Raw genomic sequence first — 26,600 nt, 5'->3', positions numbered from 1 at the left:
ATCCTGGTGAAGCTGTGTAGCTTCGTGTCTCTGATGTCTCTCTCTCTGTGTCTCTGTCTCCATAGATCCTGGTGAAGCTGTGTAGCTTTGTGTCTCCGGCTGAGGAGCTGTCTCTCTCTCTGATGTCTCTCTGATGTCTCTCTGTCTCTCTCTCTCTGTGTCTCTGTCTCCATAGATCCTGGTGAAGCTGTGTAGCTTCGTGTCTCTGATGTCTCTCTCTCTCTGTCTCTCTCCATAGATCCTGGTGAAGCTGTGTAGCTTCGTGTCTCTGATGTCTCTCTGTGTCTCTCTCTCCATAGATCCTGGTGAAGCTGTGTAGCTTCGTGTCTCTGATGTCTCTCTCTCTCTGTGTCTCTCTCTCCATAGATCCTGGTGAAGCTGTGTAGCTTCGTGTCTCTGATGTCTCTCTCTCTGTGTCTCTGTCTCCTTAGATCCTGGTGAAGCTGTGCTGCTTCGTGTCTCTGATGTCTCTCTCTCTCTGTGTCTCTGTCTCCATAGATCCTGGTGAAGCTGTGCTGCTTCGTGTCTCTGATGTCTCTCTCTCTGTGTCTCTGTCTCCATAGATCCTGGTGAAGCTGTGCTGCTTCGTGTCTCTGATGTCTCTCTCTCTCTCTGTGTCTCTGTCTCCTTAGATCCTGGTGAAGCTGTGCTGCTTCGTGTCTCCGGCGGAGGAGCTGGCCCAGAAGGATGACCTCCAGCTGCTGTTCTCCGCCATCACGTCCTGGTGCCCCCCCCACAACCTGCCCTGGAGGAAGTCCGCCGGGGAGGTGCTGACCACCATCTCCCGCCACGGCCTGAGCGTCAACGTGGTCAAATACATCCATGGTACGTAGTTCACACCCTGGTCTCTATACTGCCTCCCCCTGGCCAGCCGGGGCGCCTGATGGAGGGGAAAGGAACTGGTTGGAATAACGTGTTCCTTCCACGCACTACGTCCAACCAAGGAAACCCCCCCTGTCAGGTGTAAAGGAGCAACTTGGACACTCAGGCATGAAGGAAGCATGAGTTCAAGTCCGTTGCTCTCCCCTTGTCCCCCATATATGGGGACTAGGTTGGTCTCCCCTTGTCCCCCATATATGGGGACTAGGTTGGTCTCCCCTTGTCCCCCATATATGGGGACTAGGTTGGTCTCCCCTTGTCCCCCATATATGGGGACTAGGTTGGTCTCCCCTTGTCCCCCATATATGGGGACTAGGTTGGCGGAGGGTGTGTGGAGCCCAGGATCACATTAGATGATTGACACAGGGGTGAAAAATGGGTTACAAAATCGTGGGCTAAAAAATATTTAAAAAAAAAAAGCAAAAAAAAAAGCATAGTGCCTTGATGGATTGAATTTATTTATTATGTTGATAAGACATTCATGAAGTCAGATAATGGTCTGGATAATGAAATTAAGCTCTAGAGCTCTTTCCACCCTGGCAATGTCGTCTGGTTACTCAACTCACTTTTGTTTTGTTCATAAATGTCTCTGGCACGCACGCACACACACACACACACACACACACACACACACACACACACGTACGCACACACGTACGCACGCTCACACCCTCCACCTGACCAAAATTCCTTTCAACTCCACTTCCTAACATCCTCTCTCACATCACTTCACCACATTCCTCACAGATCCTCCATAATATGCCTCTCTCTGTGCTCACCAACCCCGTGTCAACATCTCTCCACTTCCCAGTTAGCTTATCTTCTGTACAGAAAGATAGCAGTCTTTGAACCGGGGGGGGGGGGGGGGGGGGGGGGGGGGTTAACCCATTCTGAACGGGCACCCATGTTGGTGTTGGCATCATGTTATGCTTTAGCTATTGAAAGATAGCAGATCTACAAGCTCGTAGCGCGCCACCGAGTGGCGCGCTAAATCGAAGAACGACTGACATCTTTTAGAATCTGATCTCAGGTCAGAATGGGTTATAATCAGACCAGTGTGTGTCCAGTGGAAACCTCGTATGAATCTGATCTCAGGTCAGAATGGGTTAAAGATCAAAGACATAAACATGGAAAGTAAAAGCTAAGTGCTGACTGGTGACGGAAGCTCTCTTCATCTGGGCTTGGCTTGGGAACCAGAGGTTCAAGTCCAGCACGGACCACTGTATGGAGAGTGGGCTGGTTGCACGAGAGGTGCCGGTTCACCTCCTGGGCACTGCTGTGGTGCCCTAGACCCCTAGAGCTAGGCACTGGGCACCGGCAGTGCCCTAGTGCACTGCACTGCTAAAACTGCTTCCGGGCAGCTCACTCCACCATCTAATGCTGGCTCAAAAATATGACCAAAATATGACCAAACACCTTGATAACCTATTATTATTATTATTATTATTATTATTATTATTATTATTAGATCATTTCTCGTTTTCTTTCCTCTTTCAAGAAAGAAAGAAAGAAAAAAAGCCGGTCTACAAGCTTACAAACCCCAACACGTGTCACATTTACGACATTTTGAAAGCATAACATAGCGTTTAAGAGATTCAAACCAGAAAAGGACTTATCATGTCGTATCAATTTAGGATGTTTAGCAGATCACAAATCTCACAATATTGCGATATCCAAAAAAATGTCAGACGGTGTCTATAGGCTCTGTGTTTGTGTGTGTGAGAAAAGTTGGAAAATTAATTTCCCCAGTGGGATTAATAAAGGATCAATCAAAATCAGCATGGCAATTTCCTCATTTCCACAGTTTCTGCAGCGTTGCTATTTTACATAAATCCTACCTCTGCAATATTAAACGGTGAGCTTTGCGCGTACCGTCACATCCAGAGTCTTAACTAAGCTCTGAGAGTGAAGACCTTCACATTTTCTGGCTGTGATTTTTTTTTCATATGCAAAAATAGCGCAAATAGCAGCTCTACAAGCTCAGAATGCGTTGCAGCGTGACACGTTCAGAGATTGTAGGTCAGCTATTTTCGTGGCGCAACCATGCACTCTTTCGCTAGTGGAGATGCAGGTGTAACAACATGGATTTAGAAACATAATTGGTTCAACGCAAAATGCCGCGTTCAAGTATATCAATTTACCGTACCATTTTTATACGTCAGTGAAAAAAGATAGTCGACGAACATTTTCCATATTAGTATTAGTCGAGGAAATCAACAATTGTGTGTGTGTGTGTGTGTGTGTGTGTGTGTGTGTGCGCGCGCGCGCGTGCGTGACCATTTTGGAAGTGGCATGTACATTTGACCACAGTCTGGAAGAGGCATTCCTTACCAAGGTGCTTAAGTACCAGCGTCTTAAGGATGCTATTATACAGCTTGGCTACAGATGTAAAAACTACTTGTGTTCATATTTGGAAGCCTCGGTGGTAATGTCCAAAAATCAGTGGTGAGGGTCCTGCAGATTGACAATAATGTCCACAAATCAGTGGTGAGGGGCCTGCAGATTGCAGGCATGCCCAATAAGCCGAGAGCTGATCAGGCATCGGGTAAAATTCTGTTCAGTGTCTGCAATAATTAGCAGTCGACCATATATGGAGAAGGCGATGCTTTCTGTACCCGTGATCTGTACCTGAAGCACTTGTTGTAGAGTTTCTTTCAAGTTTGCGCATCCACTATTGTTTGTGTTCAAGAAATTCCTTGTAAAATGTGAACGCAAATAAAGATGTTAAGTGTGTGTGTGTGTGTGTGTGTGTGTGTGTGTGTGTGTGTGTGTGTGTGTGTGTGTGTGTGTGTGTGTGTGTGTGTGTGTGTGTGTGTGTGTGTGTGTGTGTGTGTGTGTGTGTGTGTGTGTGTGTGTGTGTGTGTGTGTGTGTGTGTGTGTGTGTGCGCGCGTGCCCCCATCCAGAGAAGGAATGCCTGTCCACGTGCGTCCAGAACATGCAGCAGTCAGACGACCTGTCTCCTCTGGAGATCGTGGAGATGTTCGCCGGTCTCTCCTGCTTCCTCAAAGACTCCAGCGACGTCTCCCAGACGCTGCTGGACGACTTCCGCATGTGCCAAGGGTACACCTTCCTGTGTGACCTCCTGCTCAGGTTAGAGCCAATCATATACGCCTTCCCTCTGTGACCTCATGCTCAGCTTAGGGCCAATGATACGCCTTCCCTCTGTGCAGTGTTGTTTTCGTCGACTAAAACTAAGACGGAAAATGTTCGTCGACTACCTATTTCCACTGACGAAAACTAAATAAAAACTAAATAAAAAGGAATCTATGATGACTTAAGACTAAGACAAAATATACTGACAATTTCGTCAACAAATCAAAACTAGACTAAAATGTTAGGAAGGGACTAGTGGACAGCAGATCCAGTTTTATGCTGGGTTGCATGCTGAAAGTAGCAGATCTACAATCTCACAACGCGTCGCGAACCAAAGTGTAAAATATGTCATTACAACGACATCAAGGCCTTTCAAAACACATTTTAGTCGACTAAATCAACTGTATATTTATTCGACTAAAATCGTATGACATCTAGTCGACTAAAACTAGACTAAACTCTAGAACCTTCCGGGTGACTAAAATGTGACTAAAACGAAGTGAAAACTAAACGACTAAAACTAAAATAGAAATTTGCTGCCAAAAACAACACTGCCTCTGTGACCTCATGCTCAGCTTAGAGCCAATGATACGCCTTCCCTCTGTGACCTCATGCTCAGCTTAGAGCCAATGATACGCCTTCCCTCTGTGACCTCATGCTCAGCTTAGAGCCAATGATACGCCTTCCCTCTGTGACCTCATGCTCAGCTTAGAGCCAATGAGACGTCTTCCCTCTGTGACCTCATGCTCAGGTTAGAACCGGTCGAAATACATCCCCGTTCATTTTCCTCATGGACTTTTCAGAAAGTATTTATTTAAAGACGTTTACGCCTCGGACAAAGACAACTCTTGTCGTGACAAATCATGACAACAAACACAAATTTTCGGGCTGAACAAATAATTAAAAAGAAGAAGAAAACGGCAGGTTACAACACTTTTTTTGTTGTTTTTCTTCTTTGTAATTATTTGTTTGGTCCACAATATTGTAGCTGTTGTCATGATTATAAGGTCTTTAAATAAGTACGTTTTGAAATGTCTATGGGGAAAATGCATTGGGAACTATTTCCTGGGCCTGGCGTCGTCATGAAAGGGGGCGGGACTGCGACGCTCTATTCAGTATTTTAGCCGTGACGTGAGCGCCCCCTCCTGAGATACTTCAGTATTTCAGTCGTGACGTGAGCGCCCCCTCCTGAGATACTTCCGCGTCCTACTTTTGTGTCGCTTTTGTGTCCCCATAGAGTTATACTGTGACGCTCCGTCGGACTAAATCTGAGACGAAAACAACCACGAAAGTCTAATTTTACCGCTTTCCTTTCCTCGCAACAACAAAGCTGCTGCTCTCCCAAATCTGGCTGTGACAGGCCGTCTGCCCCACACGGAATACTATCGCCATTTTATTTCATTGTGTCAACTAAATCCTCATTAATGCAAACTAGATTCAACATACTCAAGCCTGCACACATTCTAAATATGCCCCCGAAATATTGCACTGAGGAAATGGACTGTTACCACCTTCAATAATAATGATAATAATAGTCTTTATTGTCTCCACATCATATATTTTTGTTGTCATGGACACTTGTACAAAACATTAATACTTCTACTCGAGTTGGAAGCATTAAGACCCATTTTAACCCTCAATGGCTTCCTTTCTGAAAAATAACGTAATTGTAAAAAGATTCACGCGTTTAGATATTCTATTTACAATGAGATGCGGACGGGAGCTGGCGCCACTTGGACCCGGACGTAACTAGGACTACAAAATGACCCGGACGTAACTAGGACTACAAAATGACGTCGGACGTAACATAACACTACAAAATGACCCGGACGTAACTAGGACTACAAAATGACGTCGGTCTTAAATACTGAATAGGCCATGCCTTCCTCTGTGACCTCATGCTCAAGAACCAAAATAATATAACATAAAATACATTAAAAAAAAAAAGCGATTAGGCAGGGCCAAACAGGAAGGCAATAAGCAATAAGAACAAGCCACAATAAGCCATAGAAAGATTGAAGACTAAACATGAGAAAAATAAGACCATGGAATTGTGACAGGGTCGTTTTTTTAATAGTGTGTGTGGAGGAGGGGGGGGTAGGGTTCCTGAAGACTCATACACTGTCACCCAGTTGGCAGTGCCCGGATTTGAACCCGTGACTTTATGTTGCAAATGCTCTACCTACAGAGAACCTTTTCGTGCATTTTAATTGATTCTCATATAATTCAAAATGGTGGGTGATCTAGAGGTCAAAAGTAAGAGCATAAGTGTGTAAGTGTGTATCGAAGATTCATTGCAGACGGTCAAACGGTTCATGAGCTATGCGTGGTCAAAGTTTGCATTTTCAATTGAGTGCTATATAGCGCCACCCTTTGGCCAATGGTTGTGGGCTTCGCATCCTCACCGTTTGGCATGGCCCTCTACCATGTTATTTCCAAGTTTCGCAAAAAAACAGCAATTTTTGGCGGAAGGAGAAAAAAAAACTAACGATAACAATAAAGGACCAGGACTGCTTGGTCCTTTAAAAAGACATTAAAGGGACACTTCACCCTTTTAGCAAAATAATATATGTTAATGACGTTTAGAAGCTTTAGAACACTTTCCTGGGGGGCTTTATGTGTGTAATATGTGGTTTTAGCTATTTTAGATTGTAGCAGTGAGCACAGTGTCTCTGATGCCATGGACACTGGTCTCACTACCTATTGGACTACAATTCCCATAATTATTTGGTGCACTGCTCCTCCTTGTGGATAGGGGGAGAGCTGTCTTACTGAGACAACATGTAGTCCAGGAAGTAAGTGAGCCCAGTGTCCATGACATCAGAGACACCGGGCTCACTGCTACAATCTAAAATATCTAAAACCACATATACCCCCAGGAAAGTGTTCTAAAGCTTCTAAACGTCATTAACATATATTTTTTTAGCAAAAAGGGTGAAGTGTCCCTTTAACAAAATGTGGATGTCCTCACAATAATAGTAATACAAACGTGTGTGTGTGTGTGTGTCTGTGTGTCTGTGTGTGTGTGTGTGTGTGTGTGCGTGTGTGTGTCTGTGTGTGTGTGCGTGCGTGTGTCCAGACTGGAGCAGTCCAAAGAGGAGGAGTCTAAAGACGCGCTGAAGGACCTGGTGAACCTGGTGACGCGTCTGACCACGTACGGCGTGACGGAGCTGAAACCGGCCGGGCTGACCACCGGCGCCCCCTTCCTGCTGCCCGGCTTCGTCCTCCCACAGCCCACTGGGAAAGGTGCGCATTCTGACCTGAGATCAGATTCATACGAGGTTTCCACTGGACACACACTGTGTCTGATGAACCCATTCTGACCTGAGATCAGATTCATATGAGGTTTCCACTGGACACACACACTGGTCTGATGATGAACCCATTCTGACCTGAATCATTCTGAATCTTCGATTTTTCAAAAATAGCAGACCTACAAGCTCGTAGCGCGCCACTCGGTGGCGCGCTATGAGCTTGTAGATCTGCTATTTTTCAATAGCTTAAAGCATGACATGATGCTAACACCAACATGGGTTCCCGTTCAGAATGGGTTAAACAACGTTAAACTCGATTTGCCATTCACTTTATGCATGCGCATGCCCTCTCTATAGTCACAACACCAACTTTGATGAGGCAGTATTGCATTGTTTAAAAAAAAAAATATATATATATATATATATATATATATATAAGGTTTTCTTCATTTCATTATATATTTTTCATTTCTTGAATAATGAACATTTTGGTTTCTTCCTCACAGCAGAGATATATGTAAAGCACTATTGACACGTTTGTGTGCATAAAAACCGGCTTACATGAATATGTATTCGTACAGTATATACAGTAGTAAGGTATGGTCAATGTGTCCAGAATATTAACAACTTTACCTTCTCCAGATTTCAGCTATGGGGATTTCTACAATATATGAACGGATAGATCACATGCATAGAGGCAGACATGAGTTGCTATAGTCTTTAACCCATCTAGTACAGGAAGTGCCTTAAAAATAAAGGCTATAGAGTGCCAGAGTTGTCTGATCGCTTTTACTTTGAAAGCCATGAAACAGGAAACACTTGCCTAAAAAAGTTGACTTTACAAAGATACCTCACATCCCCGATCATCTTAACCGTCTTCCTGCCATTGCCGAAGCCCTTCGGCAATTGAAGCATTAATTTGATATTAACGCTTGCTGCCATTGCCGAAGCCCTTCGGCAATTGCGCTTTTATAGTGAATATGATTGATCAAGCCATAATGCTACTCACGTTAGCCGGTTAGCTAGCAATGTTGTTAGCACTGCACTGGATCGTTCATATTAATTCACCGTCGCCATAAGAATCCATTCTATCCGTTTCTTTCAATCGCCTGTATCTCCTATTCCTTGTCCCAGATGGCATTTTTGGTCAAAACAGCGTTTCTTTGACGGCACGAGCCGACGTTGTGGATGGCTAAAATGTACCGGCATGATTCGATCATGTAAACAAAGGTTGTCTTGGCAACGTAAAGCTGGCAGGGATAAGCTCACTTCCGGTTGAGGCAAAATGTGGCTTTTCAAAATAAGAGCTCAAATTAAAAAAATGCTGGCATGAATTAGGTCCTAATTTCTCAATAAATGGCAGCAGTAAAAGGGTTAATATATTGTTTTACGCTCCAAAAAGCGTTCATATTTTGCGGGAGAGACGGATGAGGAGCAGAAATGAAGCGCCAGCATATCGCTCTATTCATCACCACGGAGAGCGCCCTGGATTAGGAGATACGAGTCATTCTTTCCGCCGCGCTAACATGGGAGTCAATAACAAGCTAATAGTTGCACTGAGCGTTAGCATACGGCAAGCGAAAAGCAAAATGCCAAAATAAATAAATAGGAAAATTCCTAATATTCTTGCGTCGCTGGGACGTCGCTAGGACGTCGCTAGGACGTCCTCACACGTCAGAGGCACCAATCTTTCGGGATCCTTATGACGTTCTCAGACGTCCTATGTATAGAATCTGTTAAAGATATTTTCTTTGCGGCTCACGCCTTTTATTAGTTTTTTGAAGGGACAGACAGTAGGCTGACAGGAAATGGGAGAGAGAGATGGGAGGGGGGGGGAGACATGCAGTAAAGGCCGTGTCGGGCTCGGGAGTCGAACCCGCGGCACACTGAGACTGGATTACCATTAACAACTTTACCTTCTCCAGATTTCTACAATATATGACATCACATGCATAGAGGCAGACATGTGTTGCTGGTCTTTAAACACAACGCACTCACGCGGTCACTCAGTAATGCAATACTTGTATCATGTCTAAAGGACTTGTTGTCCCAGGGAGTGTGTGGCGTGGTGACCTAATATCGTCAGGTACAGTAGCGGCACATTGTCTGATGACCCAGAACCGTAGAGGGAGCTGAATGCTGCACCGCCCGGAGCTGTGAAACCAACACGTACAGTACACAATATCAATTGGGCGTCCCGCAGCGAGAAATGCCAATAAATGGCCTAATTCAGGTCAAACTAGAGGTCCTTGAAAACATTTTGAGACCGTTTCTGACCGAGGCTAAGTCATTGATTGTTTTTTTATTGTTTTGTTTAGTCACGTCATATGAAAGCAGGGAATCATAGCTTCGAATTGACATATTGGTTGTTCAGTTTGACCCACCAGTTTTGGAGATATGGCTTATAGAGTAATGTCTTGCAGAGAAACAGCGAGTTGAGAAAACAGGCTTGAAAAGGTTCACTTCTGTGGACTCTAACATTACACCTAGCTACATGTTTAAGCATTTATTTCATATTTACATGTCTTCTGTGGTCTCCAACATTACACCTAGCTACATGTTTAACACTAGAAGGTCTGAAGTAAAATCAGCTAAATTTGCATGTGCTTAAATTCACATTTAGTTCATATTTACATGTCTTCTGTGGTCTCTAACATAACATTACACCTATAGCTACATGTTTAAGCATTTATTTCATATTTACATGTCTTCTGTGGTCTCTAGCATTACACCTAGCTACATGTTTAAGCATTTATTTCATATTTACATGTCTTCTGTGGACTCTAGCATTACACCTAGCTACATGTTTAAGCATTTATTTCATATTTACATGTCTTCTGTGGTCTCTAGCATTACACCTAGCTACATGTTTAAGCATTTATTTCATATTTACATTTTTTTATTTCAGACATGCTCTATTATGTGAAGAGTCTGCCTGTGATATTAACCCAATTTGGATAAAAGAAAAAAAATAAGTCTTACTTGCTGTCTCTGTATCAAAACCTGTAGAACCACTGGTCTAACTCCAGCGCCGTCTCTCTCTTGGCGTGTTTTTGTCGCCCCCTGCAGGCCACGCGGTGAGGAACCTCCAGGCCTTCTCGGTGCTCCAGAACGCCTTCCTGAGAGCCAAGAGCTCGCGGCTGGCCCGCACGCTCCTGGACGCCATCGGCAACATCTACGCCGCCGAGCCCGCCAACTACTTCATCCTGGAGGCGCAGCACACGCTGTCGCAGTTCGCCGAGCGCGTGGCCAAGCTGCCCGACGCACAGGTATACCGCATTTTTATCCTACGATTTTGTAACCCATTTTTCACCCCTGTGTCAATTATCTAATGTGATCCTGGGCTCTACACACCCTCCGCCAACCTAGTCCCCATATATGGGGGACAAGGGGAGACCAACCTAGTCCCCATATATGGGGGACAAGGGGAGAGCAACGGACTTGAACTCATGCTTCCTTCATGCCTGAGTGTCCAAGTTGCTCCTTTACATCTGACAGGGGGGAGTTTCCCTGGTTGGACGTACAGTATAGCGCGTGGAAGGAACAAGTTATTCCAACCAGTTCCTTTCCCCTCCATCAGGCGCCCCGGCTGGCCAGGGGGAGGTAGTTTAGAGACCAGGATTACTGCATGTTTTTGTGAGGGTACCTACCCTAGGAGACACGGGGAGAACATGTGAGGGTACCTACCCTAGGGGACACGGGGAGAACATGTGAGGGTACCTACCCTAGGGGACACGGGGAGAACATGTGAGGGTACCTACCCTAGGGGACACGGGGAGAACATGTGAGGGTACGTACCCTATGGGACACGGGGAGAACATGTGAGGGTACGTACCCTAGGGGGACACGGGGAGAAGAAAATTAAGAATAATAATAATAAAAAAAATAAAAAATAAAAAATCCCGTTAACTGTCCGTCCCCCCGTCCCCCCCCACCAGGCCAAGTACTTTGAGCTGCTGGAGTTGGTGGTGTTCAGTCTGAACTACGTCCCGTTAACTCCTTCAGCGGTGGTCACCAGCTTAGGCTCTGAGTGCCAATTCTCCCATTATAAAGAAAGAAATAATTTGTAATTCTATTATGCATGTAATGTGCATGTCATCACCTGTACACCAGATCAGAGGAATTTTCAAAATATGGATGAAAAAAAAAAAAAAGTTAAGAAAAAAAAGAAATTAAGAAAATAAATTAATGATAAAAAAGGAAAAAAAAAAAAAAAAAGGATATAAAAGAAAATAACAATAGAAAAAGAAAATATTAAAAAAAAAAAAATTATAATAATAATAATTAAGAATAAATCCTGTTAACTGTCCCCCACCAGGCCAAGTACTTTGAGCTGCTGGAGCTGGTGGTGTTCAGCCTGAACTACGTGCCGTGCAAGGAGCTCTTCAGCGTCAGCGTCCTGCTGAAGTCGTCGTCGTCGGCGGCGTGCGGCATCACGGCCACGCGCACGCTGCTGAAGCTGGCGCGCCACGACCCGCTCTTCAGCGACGTGCTCCGCGAGGTGGGCCTCCTGGAGGTGCTGGTCAACCTGCTGCACAAGTACGCTGCCTTGCTCAAGGACCCGGCCACCGCCAGCAGCCAGCAGCAGACCTCCTGCACCACCACGCCCAACAACGACCACGGTGAGACGAGAGAGAGAGAGAGAGAGCCCCGTCCGTCCCGGTTTTTTAACCCATTCTGGGTCGGGAACCAGTGTTGTTTTTGGCAGCAAATTTATTTTAGTCATAGTCTTTGGACTGAAACTTCATTTAGTTTTAGTCACATTTTAGTCACCTGGAAATGTCTTGGTGTCGGTCTAGTTTTAGTCGACTAAATCTACAAGTGATTTAGTCGACTAAAATGTATTTTGGCGGGCGTTGATGCCGTCGTAATGAGTGTTTTTACTAGTGGTGGGCATAGATTAATTTTTTTAATCTAGATTAATCTCACTGCAATTCTGGAGTTAATCTAGATTAATCTAGATTAAAATGGCTCATTTGAACTCTGCCGAAAGCATTGAAAATATGTGTGCGCTACCTAAATAATGACCAGAAGTAAATCCTTGAACGGGCCACGTGGCCCATTAGACCAGGAGCCCTATCATAATTGGTAATGAAAATATAATAATAATGTTCAATACGATGTACGTGTGTTATACATTGTTTATTCAGTTAAACACGAATAACCATAAACACGTTACCATACAGGCAATTTGAAACAGTGGGTGCAAGAACAAAGTACCCCCTTTTCTGGGATATGACATTAATTAAACTGTAAACCTAGAGGTGATGAAGAACTGTTTAGAGTCAGTAGCTTTGTGACATGATTTGAGTCCAACCTCTACCTCTCCTTCTTCCACCAGTCACTCAGACACACCAGCTTGTTCACATTAGTGCTGTCAGTTCACCTCTATAATCCAATTCGAATTTCATTGCTTCATTATTTGTAATATTCGGAAATATTTGAATATTTACATTGTTTATTTTAGCTCATATTTAGCCTATAATAATACACAGAATAACAACCCATTTTTTAATGCTTGCGCAAGTTGGTTACATTGTATTATTAGGCTACTGCCTACCGTCATTGCGACGCATTATCACGGGCCACGGCCCGGTTAAAAATGAGAATGATACACACCATGAACTGACCATAGACAATATCCCCTTTACAGCTCTCTCTTTAGCCTATTAACCAAATTAAAGTCGCCACAATCGCCAGCCTATACACGTAGGACTGGACAGAAAGAGAGTGCAGAGAGTACAGACAATAATATGCCATACTATTAGGCTGTTGCGCTGCGCTCCTAATGCCTTCTCCACGGCGCGCACCGTGGCACATGAACAATAACAACTCCACGTGGAGTGGACCCACGACGAACCACATATGAATTAGATAATTTATAAGAAATGGCACGGCGGCCATCCTTGCAGGCAGTGACAGAATGAGAATCCTTAGGCTGTAACCTGTTCATTTTGGGGGGCATCAAACAACAGCCTGTTGATGATGAATGATACTATGAAACTTAACAATTAATTAACTAGTACTCACCTAATGACGCCGCCACGGAGGATATACCATGTTTAACGTAATTCCAAAGTGTTTAGCCTACATTGTTTAAGTCATAGACGCATGCGCTTTTTATGAACTTTGGCTAAAAGCATGTTGTTGTTATTATTCCACTGCCACCCGCACCGGTAGACTCAAGACTGTCATGGTAGCTGGCTACAACCTGAAACAACTTCCTCTTCCTCTTCAAAATAAAAGCTGCTTGTAACAATACTTTTATTTCTTAAGTGAACTACAGGATGTAGTAGACGCAGAATGTATAGTGGATAAATCACACAGAAGGCAGGAGAAATAAACTCCGCAGGCAGTCGGGGCTTATTATTTTTAAATCTTGCCAACAGAATGAACTGGGATAATAAATGATAAAAGCTCCATTCGAATGGCAATTTGAAACGTGAAATTCCTAGTTTGCTCGCTTTATGCAGTCAATGCAGACCCAGCTCCCAGACCCAACTTTGAGAATAGATTAATGGCGATAATTTCTTTGACGCGCGATAATATTCTCGCGTTAACGCAGCACGTTAACGCCGATAACGGCCCAGCATTAGTTTTTACACTTGCTGAAAATAGCCGATCTACAAGCTCGTTGAGACGCGTTGTGAGCTTGTAGATCAGCTATTTTCAGCATGCAACCAAAGTGTAAAATGACTTATACTGGATCTCTTGTCCACTAGTCCCTTCCTAACATCTTAGTCTAATTTTTATTTGTCGACGAAATTGTCAGTATATTTAGTCTTAGTTTTAGTCACCATAGCTTAGTTTTCATTTAGTTTCCATTTGTTTTTGTCAGTGGAAAAAGGTAGTCGACGAACATTTTTGTCTTAGTTTTAGTCGACGAAAACAACACTGGCGGGAACCCCTTTTAGTGTTAGCATTATGTTATGCTTTAGCTATTGAAAAATAGCAGATCTACAAGCTCATAGCGCGCCACCGAGTGGCGCGCTACGAGCTTGTAGGTCTGCTATTTTTGAAAAAATCGTGAAAAGTGACATGAAAGTGTTTGAGAACGACTGACATAGAAAAACTGCTTTTTCAAGAAAACAGTCATGGATTTAGAAGACATTTGCAGAATGGTTCCCAGGTCAGAATGGGTTAAAAGCAGAACGGACTGGTGTACAGAAGAGTTCTCTAGCCTGGTTTTCTTACATTTCGGCACTCTAAAGCCCCTCATGGAGCAACAGTTGTAAAATCATTGTGTTCATGTTGTAGAACCACTGACGTATACCGTAACCTCCTGTCCTTCCTCTCATCACATTTAATGTGTTGCAAAACCACTCCAAGGAACAGCAATGTCCGTGTCCACCTATGTATGTGTTAATGAGCACGAGTACGACTATTAGTACCAGTAGGGGCGCTGTTGTGCCAGAAAGAGAGATAGTGCTGTACTGTGCTGTGCTGTGCTAATGAGGGAGAGAGGGAGATAGGGAGGAGCGGGGGGAGAGGGGAGTTGCAACACTCAGTTCACACAGGTGTGATTTTTCTTTTTATCCCACAATTTTGTAACCCATTTTTCACCCCTGTGTAAATTATCTAATGACACTAATCACATTTCACCATCATGTTGACTTGCTGTGTGTGACTGTGTGTGACTGTGTGTGTGTGTGTGTGTGTGTGTGTGTGTGTGTGTGTGTGTGTGTGTGTGTGTGTGTGTGTGTGTGTGTGTGTGTGTGTGTGTGTGTGTGTGTGTGTGTGTGTGTGTGTGTGTGTGTGCACGGTGCAGGTGAATGTAAGAACAACGCAGTAGCAGAGGAACAGAAGCAGTTGGCCTGGCTGGTGATGGAGACGCTCACTGTCCTCCTCCAGGGCTCCAACACTAACGCAGGTAACACACACACACACACACACACGCATACACACACACGCACACGCACACACGCACACACACACAGTTAATACATATTTCAATCAATCAATCCAAAAAAAGGTTTCTCTTCGCTGTCACTTTCAATGCTCTCTCCCTCTTACGCCTGTCATTGTCCCTCGCCCCGCAACTCAGACGCGCACGCACGCACACTCACACACACACACACACACACACACACTCAGATAAACGGAGGAGGAGGAGGAGGCGGTGCTTTGTGTATTCATCAGGGACAGTCGGGCTCTGGTTTCCATGCTGCTGTCACCACAAATCATGTGACCACACAGACGGCAACATTGTTCTGTGCACGCACTTGTGCACGTGTGTGTGTGTGTGTGTGTGTGTGTATGTGCATGCGGTACTGATCGTCCTCTAACTGTCAAACGAGTGTCTCTTTTGATATGTGTCTCTCTCTGGTATTATAGAGCGTTGACTTGGTCGCTGTGATCAGCTACTGTAATTATTACTGTATTTACACACTGTGTGTGTATCAAAACAACCAGAGATGTCCGATACTGTATCGGTATCGGAAAAGTATCGGACCGGCCCTTATTTGTCATATCGGGTCATATCGGTATCTGTGAATAAGCCAGTTTAACCACAGATCCAACACAGGGGTAAGGGGTCGACACTATGCCAGTCTAACCAGTGATCCCACACAGGGGTAAGGGGTCGACACTATGCCAGTCTAACCAGTGATCCCACACAGGGGTAAGGGGTCGACACTATGCCAGTCTAACCACAGATCCCACACAGGGGTAAGGGGTCGACACTATGCCAGTCTAACCAGCGATCCGACACAGGGGTAAGGGGTCGACACTATGCCAGTCTAACCAGCGATCCGACACAGGGGTAAGGGGTCGACACTATGCCAGTCTAACCAGCGATCCGACACAGGGGTAAGGGGTCGACACTATGCCAGTCTAACCAGCGATCCGACACAGGGGTAAGGGGTCGACACTATGCCAGTCTAACCAGCGATCCGACACAGGGGTAAGGGGTCGACACTATGCCAGTCTAACCAGCGATCCGACACAGGGGTAAGGGGTCGACACTATGCCAGTCTAACCAGCGATCCCACACAGGGGTAAGGGGTCGACACTATGCCAGTCTAACCAGCGATCCGACACAGGGGTAAGGGGGTCGACACTATGCCAGTCTAATCAGTGATCCCACACAGGGGCAAGGGGTCGACACTATGCCAGTCTAACCAGTGATCCCACACGGGGGTAAGGGGGTCGACACTATGCCAGTCTAACCAGTGATCCCACACAGGGGTAAGGGGTCGACACTATGCCAGTCTATATATATATAGCTATAAACACAACACCAGATATATAGCTATCATAAACACATGACATAACAACCACACCAAGGCCTCTAATGAAGTACTTTCACCTCTAGACACACAAAAAACTGGGACAAAATACAAAAATCAAACTCCATCTTTAAAACAGGGAACCCCTTCTGGTGTTAGCATCATGTTATGCTTTAACTATTTAAAAATAGCAGATCTACAAGCTCATAGCGCGCCACCGAGTGGCGCGCTACGATCTTCTAGGTCTGCTATTTTTGAAAAATCGAAGAACGACTCATGTAGAAACATAGCTTTCTCAGAAAAACTGTCATTTTTAGATTCTGATCTCAGGTCAGAATGGGTTAACAGGACCTTACTAACTACCCGTGCGTCCGTCCGTCCGTCCGTCTGTCCCCAGGCCTGTTCAGGGAGTTCGGCGGGGCGCGCTGCGTCCACAACATCGTGAAGTACCGGCAGTGTCGCGAGCACGCCCTGCTCATCATCCAGCAGCTGGTGCTGTCGCCCAGCGGAGACGACGACATGGGCACCCTGCTGGGCCTCATGCACTCTGCCCCGGGGGCGGAGCTGCAGCTGAAGACCGACATACTGAGGGTGAGAGAGACCGCACGCACGCACACACACACACACACACACACACACACACACCCTGCTGGGCCTCATGCACTCTGCCCCCAGCGCGGAGCTGCCTGCTGCTCATAACAGACCTACGCGCACACACGCGGCTGTGGCTCAGGAGGTAGAGCAGGTCGTCCAATGATCCGTGGGTCGGCGGTTCGAATCCCAGCTCCTCCTCCTCCTGTCTACATGTCGAAGTGTCCTTGAGCAAAGACACTGAACCCCACATTGCTCCCGATGTGCTGGTCGGTACCTTGCATGGTTTCCGCCGCAATCGGTGTATGAATGTGTGAATGTAATGCACAATCTATGTAAAGGTGTGTGAATGGGTGAATGCAATGCACAATCTATGTAAAGCACCTTGGATAAAGGCGCTATGTAAATGCACCATTTACGCACGCACGCACGCATTTTAACCAACATGACTGGTAATGCATTAGCGGTCATTCTTTCAGAATGCTAAATTGCTGTTTCAAATCATCCTCCCTCATATTGACTTAATTGTCACGTCTTCTGAAGGCCACAGCCAAGGTTAACCCCTCCTTTTTTTTAACCTATCTAAATCCCCCCGCCCATGGGATTTTAATTATCACCATCTCACAGGTGGAAAAAAAGTCTGCTGTGATAACGTCAAATCCCGCGTGGAAGAGAGAGTATTAACATGTTCCTGTAATTATTTTCTCCTCTGGATGGAAATGGAAAAGTCTCCTAATCTGGGATTTATTGAGTTTACAGAGCAGTATTTCCGAAGGCTAACGATTGGCTTTCTCTAATACCAGAACTAAAAGAACTCTGTCATTTGTCCACCGTTTCGGACATGGGGCGGCTCTCCGGAGCCAGGCCGGCACCCTGGCCGCGTTCCTGGGGGTCTGGATGATCTGGGGGACCCCCTGGGGACCCCCCCGGGGACCTGGGGGTCTGGGGACCCCCACACGGTAACTCTTTTATTTCCCTCGGTGTCTCCGTCGCCCGGCAAGACGGCAACGCTTTGCCTCCGCGTGGGCGACGACATTTAACTCGACTAAAACTAGACTTAACACTTTCCGGGTGACTAAAATATAAATCTGAATTTGCGGCCAAAATCAACACTAGCTGAGACAGAGCACTCGCCCCGTGTCCTCACCTGTGTGTCTCACCTGTCTGTCCCTCCCATCTGTCTCACCCGTCTGTCTCGCCTGTCTTCCTGTCTGTCCCTCCCATCTGTCTCACCCGTCTGTCTCGCCTGTCCTCCTGTCTGTCCCTCCCATCCGTCTCACCTGTCCTCCTGTCTGTCCCTCCCATCCGTCTCACCTGTCGTCCTGTCTGTCCCTCCCTCCCGTATACAGGCCCTGCTGGCGGTGCTGCGTGAGAGCCACCGGACGCGCACCGTGTTCCGCAAGGTGGGCGGCTTCGTGTACGTGACGTCCCTCCTGGTGGCCATGGAGCGGTCCCTGTGCTCGCCGCCGCGCCACGGCTGGGAGCGGGCCAACCAGAACCAGGTGTTCGAGCTGCTGCACACGGTGCTGTGCACGCTCACGGCCGCCATGCGCTACGAGCCCGCCAACTCGCACTTCTTCAGGACCGAGATCCAGTACGACAAGCTGGCCGACGCCGTCAGGTGAGTCGGTACCAGGAGGACGTTGTCCTTTGACGCTGTCGTTTTTTTTTGTTTTGTTTTTGGCCCGCGGCGAGGCGGTGGGACCCGCCGTCTGATGATGTTTTGTGCCAGGGAGGGACCCCCAGAATCTGCTAATTTAGACATATTGGTTGTTCAGTTTGACCCACCAGTTTTTGGAGATACTGTATGGCTTATAGAGTAATGTCTGGCAGAGAAACGGGGAGTTGAGAAAACAGGCTTGAAAAGGTTCACTTCTGTGGACTCTAACATTACACCTAGCTACATGTTTAAGCATTTATTTCATATTTACATGTCTTCTGTGGTCTCTAACATTACACCTATAGCTACATGTTTAAGCATTTATTTCATATTTACATGTCTTCTGTGGTCTCTAACATTACACCTAGCTACATGTTTAAGCATTTATTTCATATTTACATGTCTTCTGTGGTCTCTAACATTACACCTATAGCTACATGTTTAAGCATTTATTTCATATTTACATGTCTTCTGTGGACTTAACATTACACCTAGCTACATGTTTAAGCATTTATTTCATATTTACATGTCTTCTGTGGTCTCTAACATTACACCTATAGCTACATGTTTAAGCATTTATTTCATATTTACATGTCTTCTGTGGTCTCTAACATTACACCTATAGCTACATGTTTAAGCATTTATTTCATATTTACATGTCTTCTGTGGTCTCTAACATTACACCTAGCTACATGTTTAAGCATTTATTTCATATTTACATGTCTTCTGTGGTCTCTAACATTACACCTATAGCTACATGTTTAAGCATTTATTTCATATTTACATGTCTTCTGTGGTCTCTAACATTACACCTATAGCTACATGTTTAAGCATTTATTTCATATTTACATGTCAATTTCAGCTCTGACACTTATCTCAGACATGAAACAGCAGTCTCTCAGTCAAATCTGGTCACATATAATTGTCCCTTCTAACTGCCAGGAGGCAACTTTGTCATACTTTACTTTACTATATGTTTGTGCCTGCATGTACTGTAGCTCTCTCTCTCTCTCTCTCTCTCTCTCTGTCTCTGTCTCTGTCTCTGTCTCTGTCTCTGTCTCTGTCTCTGTCTCTGTCTCTGTCTCTGTCTCTGTCTCTGTCTCTGTCTCTGTCTCTCTCTCTGTCTCTGTCTCTGTCTCTGTCTCTGTCTCTGTCTCTGTCTCTGTCTCTGTCTCTGTCTGTCTCTGTCTCTGTCTCTGTCTCTCTCTGTCTCTCTGTTTCTGTCTCTCTGTCTCTGTCTCTGTCTCTGTCTCTGTCTCTGTCTCTGTCTCTGTCTCTCTCTGTCTCTCTGTTTCTGTCTCTCTGTCTCTGTCTCTGTCTCTCTCTCAGCTTGCCATTTGTGAAAAGGCACAGGGGGTGGGAGGAGGAAAGTGTGTGTGTGTGGGGGGGTGCATTGTTTTTTTTCCCCTGATTCTCACACATCTATTTTTAGGGGCAAATGTGAGTGAAATACCCTCACCGTGGAGCCCTCCTCCTCGGTCTCCTTACTTACGTCCTCCCCTCCAATCAGGAGACGTCCCCCCCCCCCCCCCTCCCCCTCCTCCCTGGGGGGGTCCTCTTTCCATCGCTGCTAATTAGAAGCTGCCTATTTCATTAGCCATGCAGTAAATAAACCCCTTCCTCATCCTGGGAGTGAATGCTGACTGGGTGACCTTTCTACAGCTGGAGTACAGTACAGTACAGTACAGTACAGTGCAGTACAGTACAGTACAGTACAGTACAGTACAGTGCAGTACAGTACAGTACAGTACAGTACAGTACAGTACAGTACAGTACAGTCAACATCCAGACGTCTGGATGTCGAGGAGTGGGAGCGCTGTCACAAGTTCACCTTTAAGCTGACCATTACTGAATTACATTGATTACAGAATTAATTGCGGTTAACGATGTAATTGTGGTTTTTCGTCATTGGACATTTTGGAATAGAATAGAAATTACATTTGCCTTTCATAGGGCAGATATGACAAATGAAATATACCAATAAATTACTGGCAATTTTTCTAAACTTTAAAACAAAAAAGTAAAAATAGCGGAAATACAGTAGCTGATCTGCCATTTGTGCAAGTATACTGTATGGATACATCTTTCAACATGGAAACAAGTGTGTGATAATTGTGACAACGCTAGTTTTAGAACGGTTGAGAAAGGAGTTATAATCACCATCATCGTCTTCATCATAGCACTTGGAAAAGCACTATAAGAATGTCATTCATTGGATACTAGTGTACATGGCCAAATCCATATCATTTTGGGGTCCTTGACATTAACCCATTCTGACCGGGCACCCATTTTGGTGTTGGCATCATGTTATGCTTTAGCTATTGAAAAATAGCAGATCTACAAGCTCATATCGCGCCACCGAGTGGCGCGATACGAGCTTGTAGGTCTGCTATTTTTTTTTTTATCGAAGACACTTTTAGAATCTGATCTCAGGTCAGAATGGGTTAATAATGAAACTGTCAGGATGTAATAGACATTTTTAGAATCTGATCTCAGGTCAGAATGGGTTAACAAGTCCAAGGGAGGGCTCTGGAGCGTATTATGTGATCCAGGGAGGGCAAAACCTTCATGAGATTCCTTGCGAAGCCCCGTGGAAGCATGTGTGCGCGAGGCATGTTCTGGTCTGTAAGTCCCGGAAAAAGATGCGCTGTGATTGGCCAGTAATCACTTTAACCCTCTAACACCCGCATTAATTTCTACTTGCAAAAAATAGATTTCAACCTTACTACTACTTTGTACTACTAGGACTGACACTAAAACATATGTTAAAAAAAATAAAAAAATAAAGTTTGATGGAAAATTTATAATAATTATATAATAATTATATAATAATATAAAAAAATCATAATTTACATTTGGGGGATATCTTTCACAATAATGAATAAAACATGTTCTAGACATTCTAATGATCACAAAAAAACATATATTACAATTATTTTACCTACTTTTATTAGGGTAAAGGTCAAAAGTCTTAGGTTAAAAAATGTTCAAAATCGCACAGAGTCCAGACATTTTTAATTGGTGTGAATTTCAGCCTCTGTGGGGGGTATTTATATGCAAATATCATGACCAATGTCATTGAAATGGCATTGCAATGAACATCACTGATGACATTTAGGTGAAAAAAGAACAGAAAAAAATTATAATAATTTAGTAATTAAATAAAATAAAATTGTTGCTAAAAAGCAACGCTGGGTGTTAGAGGGTTGAGTGGCAGCGTGACGTACTTCCTCCCCCGGTGTAAATTCTTCCGCCCCTTCCTTTAACACACATCGCTCCAACGGACTGCAGTGGCCAATGAGGCATTTTTTTTTTTTTTTTACCCATTCTGACCTGAGATCAGATTCATACGAGTTTTCCACTGGAAACACACTGGTCTGATGAACCCATTCTGACCTGAGATCAGATTATAAAAATGTCAGTCGTTCTTCGATTTTTCAAAAATAGCAGACCTACAAGCTCATATCGCGCCACTCGGCGGCGCGATATGAGCTTGTAGATCTGCTATTTTTCAATAGCTAAAGCATAACATGATGCTAACACCAAAATGGGTGCCCGTTCAGAATGGGTTAAATAAATATGGGGCCTTATTACTGCAGCTAGGTTGATACTGGGAAACTGGAAGAGCTCTGCTATGCCAGAGATCAAAGACTGGACCCAACTTATGACTGAAACTGCATCCTTTGAATACTCAATTGCCAGGAGGAATAACGTCAAAGGGAAGTTCCATGAGATATGGGACTACTTTTATAATTTATATATCAAAGGATTGTTGTAACATTTTGTATTTGTACATTACATATGACATAACCACGAGTGTCAACAACAGAGTGTGGAGGGGTGTTGTCCAGGGGTTTTATTTTTTTTTGACTGCTAGTTGTGTTTTGTTTTTTGTTGGTTTTTTGTTGTCTTTTTCTTTTGTGTAAGTCATGTGAATTTTGTATGCTTTATTGAAAATCATTAAAAAACTTTGATGACAAAAAAGAAAAAAATACCTATGGGCTCAAATGTCATGTCTTCACTGCTCTTGAGGCACGGTTTGGACAAAGTGTTGACCCAGCCTCTGTGATTATCTGTCCTTCTACAGGGTCCTGGGGTGTTTCTAACAGTCTCCCTGTCCTTCCAGGCTCCTGGGGGTGATTCTAACAGTCTCTGTCCTTCCTCCAGGCTCCTGGGGTGTTTCTAACAGTCTCCCTGTCCTTCTTCCAGGCTCCTGGGGTGTTTCTCGGACACCAAGAAGCTGGGGCCCACCTCCACCTCGGTGTTCCCCTCCAACGCCCAGCCCTTCCAGAGGCTCCTGGAGGACGATGGGGCGCCGGGCGGCGGGGGCTGCGGCGGCGGGGACAGCGTCTGTCCCACGCTCAGACACTGCAGCAAGCTGTTCATCTACCTGCACAAGATGGCCACCGACTCCTTCGACAGGTCAGTGCCGCTAGAACTCCCACGTCGCGGATGCAGCGAGTGCATAGTTCGGCAACGGCGTGAGAAGGCCTATTCATAGTCTGGATTTTCGGTGGTGAGGTGACCACCGCTCCGGTGGTGAGCTGCCCACCGGAGCTGAAATAACGTTGAGCGGTGGTGAGTAAAAACAGAGAGAAGGGGCGGTGGCGGTGTTTTTCTCTTCACCGCAGCTCGTGACGTCATGTTGTAGTTCGGTGGTCACCTCAGTGATGTCACGTTGTAGTTCGGTGGTCACCTTACCACCGAAAATCCAGACTACGTATGAGCCTAGACGGTACTTTGTCTCACTTGTTAGCATTTTAGCTTAAATTAATTCTGAGCAGGATTACTCACCTTGGAATGGCATTAAAGCTGCTATAAGCAATAATATGTCAACATTTGATTGACCTTTTTCTCCCCTTTTTTTTTGGTCATTACATTTTTTACCTATTATAGCAGCTTTAAGTTTTCCCTCACTTATGGTCCCATCAGTGGAGTTGGCCATCTGTCCGGGCTATGGGAACGAACACTTCGAAATTGTCACTTGGAAACATGCAAATAAACAATGTTGTTTTGGAAACTGTCAGAAATACTGTTTTTCCAGACCTGGAGAAAAAGTTTGGAATCAATCAAACGTTTTGGAAAATGTTTGTAGGAATATAAATTTTTCAATGTTGCATTAGCCTGTTAGCATTAGCCTGTTAGCATTATCCTGTTAGCATTAGCCTGTTAGTATTAGCCTGTTAGCATTAGCCTGTTGTTATTGCGTCGGTGCGTCGATGCAAAGCTCCCGGTCAGCGGGGGTGATGGCCCATGCTCTCCCGGTCATCATGGCCGTGTTGCTCACATCATCATAGGCAACACGTTCAGCTATTTTCAACCTTCTGCTAAATGGATTCTCCAAAAGGTTCAGCTATTTTCAACATTCTGCTAAATGGATTCTCCAAAAGGTTCAGCTATTTTCAAAAGATATCAACAAATGTTTTGAAAATGGAACGGCTCATTAATGACATTACAAAATGGGCTTGTGTCCTGTCTCCTGTCTGCTTTAAAACTAACTGCTTCTCTTCCTGTCTGTCTGTCTGTCTGTCTGTCTGTCTGTCTGTCTGTCTGTCTGTCTGTCTGTCTGTCTGTCTGTCTGTCTGTCTGTCTGTCGTGTTACTTCCTCTAACCTTTCGTTCTGTCTGGCTGTGTTTCCTGGGGGTGTGGCCTTCTGCACATCTGTGTGTCTGCGTCTGCGTCTGCATGTCTGTGCGTGTGTGTGTCTGCATGTGTGTGTGTGTGTGTGTGTGTGTGTGTGTGTGTGTGTGTGCGTGCAGTCGTGCAGAGCAGGTCCCCCCCTGCCTCACTCATGAGACCTCCCTGCCCTCTCCGTGGGGCACGCCGGCCCTCGCCAGGAAGAGGTAGCTACCCATGCCACGGCGCTCAAACACGCCTCGCCACACGCTACGCACGACATGGCACTCTGCACACACCTCGCCGCACGCACGCTCGCACGCCCACACCTATACCTCCGTCCGTCTGTCCGTCGCATGGTTGATCTGGACGGCACATTTAGATTTTAGTTTTTGTCTTAGTCTTTAGTCTTTTAGTCTTTAGTCTTTTAGTCTTTTGAATAGGTTTCATTTAGTTTTAGGCACATTTTAGTCACCTCGAGTGTCTAGTTTTAGTCGACCAAATATCATGAGATCTTTTTGTCGACTAAAACGCATTTTGGCGGGTCTTGATGCCGTCGTAATGGCTGACTACACATAATAGCCGATCTGCGAAGCGTCGTGAGGTTGTAGATCTGCTATTTTCAGAATGGCTTGGCAAAATTGTCAATATTCTCTATTTAGTTTTAGTCATCGTAGTTTAGTTTTCATTTAGTTTTCATTTAGTTTCCATTTAGGTTTCGTCAGTGAAAAAAGGTAGTCGACGAAGATGGTGTCCACTTCTTTCTCTCTCTCGTTCTGTCTCTCTCTCTCTCTCTCTCATTTCTCTCCTCCACGCACTGCATGCTTTTCACGCTCTCGGCTGGATTTCACACAAATCAAACCAAACGGGTCATTTTTTAGGGGACTTGGCTGATAATGAATGGGTGTCACCATGACTGACAGCTGACATAGACGTCGCAATGAATGTTACAGCTCATATGTTAGTTTCAGGGGTCACTAGGCATGTAACGATATATCGTATATCGCTATATATATATATATATCGATATTAATCCTGACGATATATATATATCATCATATTCCATCATATTCAAGTGCTTTTGGAGAGAAATGAGACAGACTCCATGCAGTCACTTTCTAGCCTGGTTAATAAACCAGACCGAATCAGCTGTTGGCAAAAAAAATTGCCTACCGGCGGATTTCGGTCTGGAGAGGCTCAATTGTACGCCCATTTTCTACACACGAGAACGTGTGCGCCCAATAGGGACACGGTATGCAATATGGGCGGGCTTTGGTACAGTGACGTTCAATGCTTGAGACCTTTGACTGACAGTAGCTCTGACCAATTGCGTCAAAGAGAAAATGTTTCCCTGGAAATGAAATCCAAGCTGAGCCTCCCCAGACTAATATCCCGCGGATCCGTGCGATATTAGTCTGGTTTATTAACCAGGCTAGTCACTTTCAGCAGTAGAGGCCTGCAGAGGGGAGCTGCAGGCTGTGTGACTGTGCCCAGGTGATGGTCGTTGATGCTCATTAATACAGTACATCAAAGAAGGCAAATATGCATCTGCACCATAGACTGTAAAAATATGGACAAAGCGTTCCCCGGGTCTAACATGAACGTAAAATGAAGCCTGTCAGTCCTTGAATTGTACATCGCCATCTTTCTAGATCCGTTTGGGCCCAGCTGGCCCATTGGCTGTCCCAGACAACGAGGCGGGACTTCCCCCCCTTCTTCTTCGTTGGTTTTTATTTTGACTCGAGTGGGTGGGGGATCCCGATCATAGACTGTAACGGTAGCCACGCCCCTCAGAACATACGCAACTTTATGGTCATCTTTTTAATAAATGGGACCATCATTTTCCAAAAAGAATATAGAATTAGAAATGAGACTTTAAACTATTGTTACTGGAAGCAGAACGTATTCATTACCATGTTTATTAAGGTAATACAGTCTAGGTGAAGTTGGGCCCATATACATGGACCTCTATGGAGCTATGGGGTTTTTTGGGCCCAATGACAGACAGCGCCACAACAGGCCATTATATGAACTTTCAGGAAATCCCAATTTCCTTGTGGCTTCACAAAATATCTGTCTGACTGCCCCCCTGGTCTAACCTGACGCTGCCAGATCCAAGAAGCTTGCTACACAAATTTGTTTCACAGCTTATTGGGATCTGGGATCGCGGAAGCAAATTCGATGACGGGGCTGTTACTTTTTTTCAAGATACTTGGTAGATGATTGGATGGGACCGTCTGTCTATCACCGTGTGGGCGTGCACACACAACCAATCATAT

The 26,600-nt window shown here is 45.1% G+C and overlaps 1 protein-coding gene across 1 annotated transcript in view; it reads left to right on the top strand.

Moving 5' to 3' along the window:
• LOC310867236 (WD repeat and FYVE domain-containing protein 3-like) overlaps positions 1–26,600 on the top strand; it is a 212,651-nt gene that overhangs the window by 45,241 nt on the left and 140,810 nt on the right. The window contains 10 exon segments of the mRNA XM_083777127.1: positions 633–825; positions 3,784–3,970; positions 7,053–7,219; positions 10,297–10,496; positions 11,546–11,849; positions 14,996–15,097; positions 16,852–17,045; positions 18,395–18,666; positions 22,915–23,127; positions 24,465–24,548. Coding sequence (XP_083633253.1) covers positions 633–825; positions 3,784–3,970; positions 7,053–7,219; positions 10,297–10,496; positions 11,546–11,849; positions 14,996–15,097; positions 16,852–17,045; positions 18,395–18,666; positions 22,915–23,127; positions 24,465–24,548 — 1,916 coding nt within the window.

Source organism: Protomyctophum parallelum (assembly GCF_964188405.1).
Source record: "Protomyctophum parallelum genome assembly, chromosome: 11".
Taxonomy (NCBI): domain Eukaryota; kingdom Metazoa; phylum Chordata; class Actinopteri; order Myctophiformes; family Myctophidae; genus Protomyctophum; species Protomyctophum parallelum.
The sequence above is the reverse complement of the archived record's forward strand: the minus strand, read 5'-3'. Positions and strand labels throughout refer to the sequence as shown.